This window comes from Cibotium barometz, chromosome 48, assembly GCF_041138505.1.
Source record: "Cibotium barometz isolate CiBa-2024 chromosome 48, ASM4113850v1, whole genome shotgun sequence".
In the NCBI taxonomy this organism is placed as follows: Eukaryota; Viridiplantae; Streptophyta; class Polypodiopsida; order Cyatheales; family Cibotiaceae; genus Cibotium; species Cibotium barometz.
In genome coordinates, this window is record NC_141093.1 from 16,043,898 (window position 1) to 16,055,928 (window position 12,031).

Below are 12,031 nucleotides of genomic sequence, written 5' to 3' on the forward strand. Positions count from 1 at the left end.
CCAGAGTGAGGAAGAGAAAGCTCTATTGCTGCTTTGTGGATTTCCGCAAGGCATTTGACACAGTACCACGAGAGAGGCTCTTTCAGCGCCTGCAGTCTCTTGGCATACCAGCAGATATGACATGGGGCATCTATGCATTATATGAGCAGGTTTTTGGGCGAGTCAGATGTCCAGGAGGTATGTCCGAGACTATTGCTAGCACCATTGGTGTGAAGCAAGGATGCCCACTTTCCCCCACGCTATTTGGGTTATACATTGATGAGGTGGCTGACTTCATTACACGGGGAGGCGGAGATGGAGTTGATTTAGCAGGTACCTCAGTACATATTATGCTCTATGCTGATGATATTGTATTAGTGTCTGAGTCTCCAGGTGGTCTACAGCAGCATCTACATGCACTCGATGATTTCTGCACACAGAGGGGTCTTGTTGTGAACCTTGGGAAAACCAAGGTTATGGTCTTTCATACATCGAGACAGGGCAGGAGTCAGCTGACATTCACTTTCGCAGGATGCCAGGTGGAGGTGGTGACATCATACGTGTACCTAGGGGTTACCTTCTCTGCAGCAGCCACACGCTTCACCATGGGTTCAGCAGCCAGAGCTAGATTGACACGGGGATATGCAGCATTGGCTATGCTAGAGAGACAGTGCCACCAGGCGCATTTTCAGGAGCCCCGGACAAAGGGGTGGCTATTTGACACATTAGTCACACCGGCATTGATGTATGGAGCAGTGGTATGGGCGCCAGGCCTTGCTACCCATTGGTGGACACAGATAGAGAGACCACAGGCCCTCATGATGGCACGCATGATACGCAGCAAACCGTCAGTACCTCATGACATTATCCGAGCAGAGTTTGCTGCGCCTCCTATGATGGTAGAGGCCATATTTCAGACTATATGCCTGCTAGACAGATTCAGAGAGATGCCACAGGACAGATTGTCATACAGAGCTTTTGAGGCATCAAGACAGCTGGCTGAGGCAGGAGACAGAGGATCATGGTATACACAGGTCACACATTGGTTCTCACAGCATGGCCTAGACATGGATCATTTACCACCATTCCAGTATGACAGGGATGCACCACATATCCGTCTCTCTCATAGTGAGAGGAACAGAGTTTTGAGACAGGATCTATGGCAGCTCTATACACGAGAGACATGGATATCGCCTACACAGCCTCTTCCACCGAAGATGCTATACTACAGAGATCACTTCATGAGTATTAGTGATGATGGATTTATAGAGAGGCCTAGATACATGGAGGGCTTTTTACCACACGGCTCCCGAGTTGCTATTGGTCAGCTCAGAGTTTCATCACACCGATTGGAGATTGAGACTGGCAGAGCAGCACGGATTCCCCGAGAGGAGAGGGTATGCAGATTGTGCAGAGAGGAGGTGGAGAGTGAGGAGCATTATGTATGTAGATGCAGAGCATATACAGCCATCAGAGAGAGATATCCCATTTTTTTCAGAGAGCCACATTCCCTACGCCAGATCTTTGAGGCAGCAGACCAGCGCATACTGGGGAGATACATTCTAGACATACAACGCCACAAAGAGACATTATTACAGGCTCAGACAGCTCCAGAGGGGGGGCGACAGACACAGATTACTACATTCTTTCAGAGATCCATCCCCCTCCCAGCCCCTACACGGCAGGGAATTACTCTCCAGAGAGCAGAGACACTTAGAGCCCGCAGGAGACAGAGGACACCTGGCTTTCGGACACCACGCCTATACCAGAGAGAGATGACAGAGATCAAAGCTCAGTTTCACACAGAGGGTGCGGAGCGACTGGCTCGCTTCAGAGCACACCCAGGCATGTTCTTCAGGGAGCTGTGGACACCCCCTTCACTGATGTATACCATTTTATACCCCCAGTATGGTACAGGATGGAGCTAGCATATCATGATTGTATACTCCATGCATATAGCTTTGCATTCTCCTAGTAGTAGAGCTCCATCCCCTGCACACCCAGATTCAGCTTTTTTTGTTCAGTACTTTTTCATTTTGTTGGGATGACAGAGGATACCCCACACAGGTACTCCGATTTGTCTCATAGGCCGAGTTCGGTCTTTTGGAAGACGTTAATAAAATCTTTCTTTCTTTCTTTCTTTCGCTTCTTCTTTCTCCTCTGTCTTAATCATGTTTATTCAGCATCTTGCTCTTAATCAAGCTTAGGGCTGTGGATCAGTACACCAAGGATTCCACCCATGCAACATCATGCCATGTGTCACGTCGTCAACCAAATCCCATGTGCCATTCTTATTATGGCATCCATCTCATCGTGCATGGATCTCATCCAATGTTCATTTTCTTGAGCTTCCTCAAAGGAGTCAAGCTCATCTGCATCACAGAGACTACTCATCTAAGTGGCATCAACATGATGTGGTTCTCCTGAGCTTCTAGAACCAACCTGTGTCCTGCTACTCAGGGGGGAGTAGAGAGTTTGCTCTCCTGCAAAGTGCGAACCAGCCACTTGGGGACCGATCTAGCCTCGTGTAAGGCTCTCCTCTCTTCCCTCACAATGTCCTCCAGATCATGTGTGATGGGCTGTTCATTGGGCTGATTTTGAGCATCCACATGTTGTCCATTTGGCTGCAAATCATGCTCTCTTGCTAGCTGATTTGTTCTACTATCAAGAGCCAGTGGAAGTAGTCCATCAAACATGTCATGTGAGTCTACATGTAGCTGTCTACTGAATTCGTTGAATTCAGCCATGGGTTGAACTGCATTTTCAACAAATACATCATCTCTACTCACAAAAATCCTTCGATTGAGAGAACTGTAGAGACGGAATCCTTCACTCTCATTGATGTAACCCACAAAGATGCACTTTGCGGCCTTGTCATCAAGCTTGCCTCTCAATTGTTGAGACACGTGTGCATATGCAAGACAGCCGAACACCCTAAAGTAGTCCACTTTGGGTTTCCTATCATACCAAGCCTCATAAGCTATAATGGTCTTCAATGCTTTACTATGGCTCTTGTTCAACACACGAGCAGCACACATAATTGTCTCCATCCAAAACTTGTAGGGCAATCCTTTGCCCTTCACCATACACCATGCCATCTCCTTGAGGGATCTATTCTTCCCCTCCGCAACAACCATTTTGTTGCGGTGTATATGGCAGCATACATTGATGCTTTATGCCCGTTTGTGAGTATGCCTTGAAGGTGTCAAATGTAATTCACCTCGCTAGGTGTGAGCAAGTATTGGGCACCATCTCAGCTTAAAACATAAACAAAGTTGAAAACTGAAATATGCTCAAATACAACACACTAGGCCCGGAACCGGGGCTGAACCCCTCTCATTACCAAGTATATTATTGGAGCATTTTATTTGTACAATGTTGCACTATGATTGCCAGCTTTGCCATAAACAAAAGATGAATACAAATACCAAACAATGTTGTCAGTAATGATTCCGTCGATGTAGAGTCTTCCTGGGACTATGGTCTTTTTTCTTGCGTGATTTTGTAAGAGGTTTTTATAGGACTTCATCCTAGAGTTTTTGTAATTTGGTCATAGAGTTCATTTGCTTGTCAAAAGAAAAAAGAACATTCACGACTCACTCTGCTTGGACTTGGGTTGATATCTATGCCCACCTGGCAGCTCAAATATCTTGTGGGCAGAAACCTAGGGATTCAGGTGACAGCTTCTTAGATGTCCCTAATGTTTGTGATCGAAAAGCCAATAATTAATGATGGCCTCTGCAGCAAGACAAAAATACCACATGCAGCACGGTAACATTTATGGCGAGGCATTAAGGAAGCCTCTATTTTGCATAAATCCAGTCTTGAGTGTCATGAACTAAATCTTGCAATAATGGTGGAACCTTAGCCTGAAGGCCTTGGCCAAAATTCTCTGAGCAGTGCCCAGCAAGTTGATCAGTTTTCATTGAGATACAAGGGACTTATCGTCTCCTTTGTGGTGAGGTGGAGACCATCCAACGACGACTCCGGTATTCCAAGTTTCGTGGAATGTGACTCAACCTTTGGACAATGCTGGATAATTCAAAGGAAGTTCTTATTTTGTTGCTCTGTTGAAAGGTGTGGAACATGCTGATAGGGCTGAGAAGGCTACATGCCTGCCGTCCAGCCATCCCCACACTGCATTTATCTGGTGTTCACATTGCTGCTTTGTCAAATCAATGGCATGCTGGACCTCCTCAAGTAGTCTTCGTGTGCCATGGATCTCCTCATGCAATGTAGAAATTTGTAGTTGGCTTTTTGGGCCTTACAACTACAATGATTTGGAACCTTGATCCAAGGGTTGAGCATTGATTTCTAAAGATCAGAGGTATGCAACGCTGCACTTAGAGCCTTCGTACACTTATTGACACACAGGATTATTGACGTAAAGGTGACTCCCATGTTGAGAAGCACGGGGGTTGCTGATCAGACTAAAGTGAGGTTAGCCGGTTTTTGACATAGATGTGAAGCATTCCTTTGAACCGAGAAATCATTTCAATAATGTTTTACTTGAAGTCGCACCTACTGTTGGGCACTGGTGATGTGGTGATATCATAGTAGAATGCAAGAATTTGAATGAAAAATTTATCCTTAAACTCATACCTACTCTCGGGCACTGATGATTGATGTCAACTAACCGTAGTTCTTTGGTATTCTAAAGGCGATTGATGCTGTAGACAACGGTGTAAATCAGTACAACACCAACAAACTTCCAAGATATGTGAACAATACTCATCTATCTGGAAGAGTTGCGAGATTAAACCCAGATTGGCTAGAGGCAAATACATCTGAGAAGGAAAATGAGTCTTTTAACTTGGCTATGGAGCTTGCTGGTCAGGAGTTTCTAGATGTAAGACATACTAACGACAACCTTTGTGATGCTGTCATTTTCCTTTGCATATTGTCAAATTACAGTTGTTTTTTTACGGCAAATGAATGAAATAAAATGGCATGCAGATTCATCAAACAACTAATATTATGTGAAAGGAAAACCAGTAATTGACTTTGTTATTTCATATACAGTCCTTGAAGTACCATGCTAAGTCATGGCTACCGGCCAGAACAATTGTTTCTGATTGCATTATCAAGAGAAAGGAGCTTGAACCAAGTGGACAGATTATGATGTTAGATAGATTTTGTCCGGTAAGTGGCAACTCTTAGGCTCACAAAGTTTGTGATACATGCTTCAAAGTAGTGCTAATATTGTAAATGTGCTTGCTTGCTTTCTTGCTTATATTGTTGATCACAAAGTCAGGTTCAGTTCATTAACATTTCAATCCAAGCGAACTTTGTATGGCCTTGGCAGTGGAAAGAACACATTCATGAGCTCGAAGAAGAGCTCAAAGTGGATCCAAGCATCAAGTATGTACTATACCAGGTATGGCATCTTGAGGTTTAAAATTGCCATGGCACATAAAAGGGGCATAGAAGGTGGTCTTTCAAGGCTACTTTGATTATTGTAAGCTAGATCAACCATACTGGTTTCTTGAGGTTTAAAATTGCCATGGCATAAAAGTGGGTCTTTCAAGGCTACTTGGATTAAAGATCTGCTATTGTAAACTAGATCAAACATGTCGGTTTCGTATGGAATCTTAACAAGGGCATAATGTTACTTAGGATGAGAGAAATTTGCAATGGCGAATACAAGCCGTTGCGGTTGCTGTCGGACGATTTGAAAGCAGAAAGCCCTTGCCAGCACCATGGAGGGGTCTAACGGACAAACAACTGTCGGAGGAGGTTGGAGTGGAAGATTGTGTGTTTGTTCACAGCAGCGGTTTTATTGGAGGAAATCTCTCTTTTGAGGGTGCCCTAGCAATGGGGATAAAAGCCCTTGAAGTGGACACTAGTTAAATTGTTTCAAGGGATGAGGCACAAGCAGGTCATACTATCTGAGTTTAACACATACTTTTGGACAATTAATACTTCCATTTTGGGGCTCACCCAATGCATCTAGAGCTAACACATAGCAACAAATCCTTAATGTTGCAGGGTCCCAAGTATTTTGCAATGGTTTATTATGAGTAAGTTGATGCCAGTATAAACATTGGAAGCCAAGCTTTATCGCAAGAGCAAGAGAGAGAGAGAGAGAGAGAGAGAGAGAGAGAGAGAGAGATATTGTATTAATGTCTACAAAAGACCCAATGGGTCTATGAGACCAACATGTGTTTCAAAACTTGTGTAGATTTTGAACATGGAAACAAAAAGGCATGGGAAAATGGAATGAAAAGTGATATTGAAAATAAGAAAGTCAACTTGACTATGAGTTCACTCCAATGTGTTTGTATTGTGCTTTATACATCAAATGACATGCTTACGACTACTAATTTCTTGCTTTATTATTGGCCAACGCGTCTCATGTGCATGTGGCATGAAGGGAATAGTAAGGTGGAGATTGGGTATACTTTCTTGCTAGATGTGGGTAATATAAAACGACATTTTGATTTTTATTAATATTTTACTCGTCTCATGTCCATGTCATCTCTAACCTACACACACTCCCCACTTGGGTATGTGCATTTATTGAGCTTAAACCTCCGAGTTAAAAATGTCGAGCTATAATTTTTCACATGCATTAATTCATATATTTATCTAATAAATTATACATTATACTAGAAAAAAGGGTTATGGGGATACATATTCAATAGAATTTCTTGGCATGGCCTCCTCTTCAAGCATAACGACTTTCATATCCTCTCTATTTACTTGTAGAAAGTATCTAGGGAAGAGTTTCTAGCATGGTTATGTTCTTCATTGCATTACCATGACCTGCTTTTCCTCTCTACTTCCCCCTTAGGGAAAGTACTTAAGGAGGAGTCCCTAAGATAGCAAGATTTCCTCTGCATGCACATGAACTAGGATAACATGGTGTGAAAGAAAGCAAGCCCAAGTACTTTCTTTGGAGAAAGTGCTTGGGATAGCTTGTGAACGAAGGCAAGCCCAAGTACTTTCGTTGGCGAAAGTACTTGGGATAACTTCTCAAAATTGCCATAACTCTCACATCTAATTTTCAAATATAGTCATCCAACCACTCAAATTGAAGGAAAAAATTACCATTTGAGTGCATTCACTGAGTTGAATCTTAACAAAAAACATGATTTACTAAAAAATAAAGATCTAGATCTGTAAAACTGGATAAGTTTAAAAGCTATTTCTTGTGCTCTTTTGAGCGACATTACTTAAGCCTAAACCTACTACGTATCAAGGGATGAACTTCTCTACAGATCCATGAACTCCTTGTCCTTCCTACTTTTGTTGATTAAGTGTATGGAGAGGAGTCTCTTACATGGGCATGATCTCCTTTACATATGCTTACATTCACGTGTCTTAAATCCACCAGTCTCTCTCCATGCCACCCTTAGATGTAACTCCTAATATTCAGTTGTGCTTGCTTTCTAGCCATCATGTAATATCAATGTTTCTTTCTTGGAATGTAAAAAATACATAATTTAATAATATATCCATATTTCTTGGATAAACATGCGGGTGGGATCATGTGATTTTTCTCAAAAAGTTAGTAATTGCTCCTCTTTTGTGATACCTTAGCTCAGGAGCTCGTGGGTTTTAGCTCAGAAAATGGTAGGTCCCACCCACCCCACCCCTCCTTCCTTCCAACTTAATGTCTCACTACCTCTTTCTCATGTTTAAACTACTAAGATTCACTCATAGATTGCTTCCCAACAATTCCATTTGTGCACACACTTTGTTCCACTTCTTGCACAGGTTTAATAGTCCCTTTAGAAAATTAAACACTTAGAAATAGATATCTCAAAGTATAAATCCATAGAGAGATCAAGCTCAATTATGTACCATCTATCACAAAAAAAAGAAGTCCATAGTGTAAGATTCCTCCCTCCAGCTTTTGAGATGTAAAGGTGTAAGAACCTCCCCTTCTATTCTTGCAATCAACCCCTCTCTAAAATGGAAGAAAGATCTTGTTTTACCCTGTTTTGGCTTAGAGAGAGAAAATATCTAGAGAGACATAATTCAAAATTGAGATATCTTTGCATACAAAAATTCTCCTAGTGCCTAAAATGGATTCCTCTGAAAACAGAAGTTCAAAATGAACTTTCCAATGTACATTAGGAATTAATTGAAAATGGTATAAGAGACCTTAGCCTAAGGGTCCAGATTTTCAAAAAATTTTAGATTCTGGTCCAATTAAGGTTTCAATGGATCAATTGGATTAATCCAAGTGTTGGGATGAGAAAAATCCAAAGAATAAAAGAAAATACCCAAAAATGAGTAAATGCTCACATAAGATGAAGAGTTGACTAAGTACAAGGTTTATTAGTTAAAAATTAAGAGATATTAGTTTAAAAAAATGAGATATTTTAGAGAAATGATGCATTTTTTACATCTTGGTAAGGACAGGGAGACTCTTGAGGTAGGTGCCTTTTTCACATGTGTGGTTGGGTTTTTTAATTCAAAAAAATGTGATATTTTTATCTCTCCTCTCTCCTGGATCACACTAGATCAAAGAGGGAGTCAAACTGGTCCAAATCTTGTCCAAATTGAGTCAAACTGAAGCTTGAAAATTCTAGAACCCAGTTGGACTTGGTTAGTGGCCTCCCTCATCTATAAATAGACCCTCATTCCTTTGTATTTTCATATTAGAGTTATACCATGCCAGTATTATCATAAAATAATAATATTTTTATTATTCCTTAAATTTTCCTCTCTCTTGGGAGCTTGGAGCTTCTCTCTCTCTCCAACAACTCTTGAAGTTGCTCTTTTCCTCTTGGTGGACCAATTGATTGGTTGGGGGCTTCACTACTAAAATAAAGAATCAAGCCAAACTTGGAGGTAAAATTAATTATATGGTTTTTTCAAATTATCTCAATGAGTTTCTTCTTCTCAACCCCTCTCAAGCTTGAGAAGCTTTCAAAATGCTAGTTTTTATTCAAATCAAGCTTTTTCTAAGTTTCTTAATGTTTAATTAGCATTAAGTTAATCTTTATGTTTAATTGTAATGCTTTCTTTAAGTAAATCTCTCTCTCTAAAAGAGTAGCTATCTTTATGGCTAAATCTCTTGGAAAAGGATGCTTCTCAATGATAGTCTTTTAATTTAAATCTAAACTCTAGGTTCGATGAGCTAGAGATAGGTTCGATGAGCTAGAGAATAAGAATTGATATTTTCATGATTTTAGATTAGTAAAAATAACGGTTAATCTTTTTTATATTGTTTATAAGTAAATAAAGATTACTTTAATTCATTCTAAATGAGAAAAGGATTATTCTAGTAAATTGGGAAAAGAGGAATGTCTAAATTAACTTAATCTAGTGAAATAATGATAATTATATTTATAGTTATGGTTAAAATTATGATTTAAATACATAGTTTGATTTTAAGCATAAAAGAAGAACTTCTATCATATTTTCATTACAAGCTTTTATTCTTTTAGAAAAAATTAAGAATTATCAGTAATAGCAGCGAAGCTATGCTAAATTTTTCAAAAAATAATACATAACTTATTTTTATGCATAATGCTAAAAGAGGAATTCCTACCATATTCTAGGATTAGAGATCTTATGCAAAAAGAATGATTTTCATCATATTCATGAAAGAATACTTTAGTATTTATGCATAAATATTTAACTAAGAGAAAAGAGTAATTTTTGATAAATTTATTTTTATGCAAAAAGAGGAATTCCCATGATATTCGAGATCCAAACAATTAAATGTTAAAAGAGGAATTTTGGGCATAATTCAAAAAAATGAGTATTTATCAAAAGTGAAATTCTGAGTATTATCATATTATTGAGAAATATAGGCAGAATTGATTTTTGTAAATCCCATGAATCTTTTATTCAAAAAGAAGAATATTGAATATATCTTAATTGAGAAATTTGAGAAAGAATGTGAAAATATCCATCGAGAAAACTTGGATAATTTTTATTCGAAAAAGGGAATCTAGAATCCCTGGGAGGATCGAGGATCCAATGAGTAAACGAAAGTTTAGAATTAGTTCTCATTAATGAAGCTTAAGGAATGAAAATACAATACGTAAATGCTCTTTTTGAGTTTTTACTATTCAATTATGATAAGGTTTATTTTCTCTTTTTAAACCTTCAACAACACTCTGATACCTTTATTTTTATGGGTTCGAGAAAAGGTACCTTTAACTAGGTCAAGAAATCAGTAGAAACTTAAAAAAGTCTTATCAGTATCGAAAGTAGAGAAACTGTACTAAAAGTGGATGTGATAAGATGTGATGTGGATCTGAATAGATGTAGATGAATGGATGAGATATGATGTGGATAGATGAGTTGTGATGTGATAGATGTGAATGTGAATGAATGGATGGATGTAGATGAATGTGATGAGATGTGAATGGATGTGATGTGATATGGATAAATGTGGATGTGATGTAATGTGGATGGAATGAATGTGATGTGATGTGGATGGATGTGAACAAGATGTGATAAGATGAGGATGGATGTGACGAGATGAAAATGAATGTGATGTGATGTAAATGGATGTGAATGGGAGTGATGAGATGTGAATGGATGTGATAAGATGTGAGTGGATGTGATGAGATGTGAATGGATGTAATGAGATGTGAATGGATGTGATGAGATGTGAGTGGATGTGATGAGATGTGAATGGATGCGATGAGATGTGAATGGATGTGAATGTGATGTGATGATATCTGAATGGATGTGGTGAGATGTGAATGTGATGTGATGAGATGTGAATGGATGAGATGTGATGTGGATCTAGTTAAATATGAATGGATGAGATCTGATGTGGATCTAGTTAAATATGAATGGATGAGATATGATGTGGATAGATGAGATGTGATGTGATGTGGATCTGAATGAATGTAGATGGATGTGATGTGATATGAATGGATGAGATGTGATATGAATGGATGAGATGTGATGTGGATATGTTGTGACATGGATAGATGTGATGTGGATCTAGATAGATGTGAATGGATGAGATGTGATGTGGATGGATGTGACGTGATGTGATGAGGATAGATGTGGATAGATGTGATGAGATGTAATATGATGTGATTGGATGAGAATAGATAAAGGACGATGGGAATACATATGACTGGATGTGGAATAAGCAATGTGAATTGATGTAGAAGAATGTGGAATAACGAGAAATGATGTGGAACAATGTGGAAAGATGAGAGTTTGTTAGAAACTGTATTTATGAAACTTGTTTTTAAATAACTGTTTTATGTCAAGAATATTGGGGAAGCATTTTGACCATCTTGTGAATGAGGTCTCGTGGAGACCTAAGTGATAAAGTTGCAACAGCTGACAGAGAGTCAATGGAGGACGTCTCGCGTAGTAAGGTCGGCCGAGATCTTGACCAACCTCAGTTCGATTTAAATGGTGAGCTTCCGATACGGTCGATGAGGGACCAAGGAAGTGGCCTATGAGTGAAGCGCTAGGTGACCTGCTCTGTGAAGGAGCCTAGAGGGTGCTAACTATACGGTGCTTAGGCTCTGGGTCACCGAATATACCCATGCGTGCGTCGAGGAAGAAAATGGAACAATGAGTTGGAGTTATTTTCTGAACATGCGCATGTATCTGGTTGATTGGCCTTGATGGTCCTCAAAACGGATGAGTCCATGGCTCTTTTATATGGATCGATTGGTTGATCTTGTTGATCTTCAAGGAGAGTCCATTTCGATTTTTCTTATGTGATTATATTTTCGGGTACTATGAGCTAAGAACTATTGAACAGGCCCCTGAGCGATCAGGTGGTGAGCGTTCTGGTTGCCAATGATGCCATAGGTACACCAATGAAGGAATGATTGGAAATTGGAATTCAAGCTAGATATTTTGGAGGATTATGATCAGTGATACTATGGCTTCATTAAAATATTGCTTTAAAGACAGCTGAATCTGTGAAAAAGGTAATTTCATATTGGGTGTATAAGTGGTGTGACTATCTTGAACTTTGCTTGAAGCGCCGGCTAGGGGGCCTGGGAACTCTTTTCCCTAGTACCCGGGGCAAAACATAACCAAATTTCTAAATGGTTCTATATATACAGTGGTTGGGCGGTTGGCTAACCCATGGGATTGGATGGGG

At 39.7% G+C, this 12,031-nt stretch overlaps 1 protein-coding gene across 2 annotated transcripts in view; it reads left to right on the forward strand.

The window, feature by feature from the left end:
* LOC147610874 (uncharacterized) overlaps positions 1 to 5,999 on the forward strand; it is a 35,663-nt gene extending 29,664 nt beyond the window's left edge. For both annotated transcript variants that reach the window (XM_086785516.1, XM_086785515.1), the window contains 4 exons: positions 4,640 to 4,828; positions 5,002 to 5,121; positions 5,285 to 5,356; positions 5,596 to 5,999. In XM_086785516.1, coding sequence (XP_086641642.1) covers positions 4,640 to 4,828; positions 5,002 to 5,121; positions 5,285 to 5,356; positions 5,596 to 5,829 — 615 coding nt within the window. In that variant the 3' untranslated portion in view covers positions 5,830 to 5,999. The remainder of the gene's footprint in view (positions 1 to 4,639; positions 4,829 to 5,001; positions 5,122 to 5,284; positions 5,357 to 5,595) is intronic.
* The last annotated feature ends 6,032 nt before the right edge of the window (positions 6,000 to 12,031 follow it).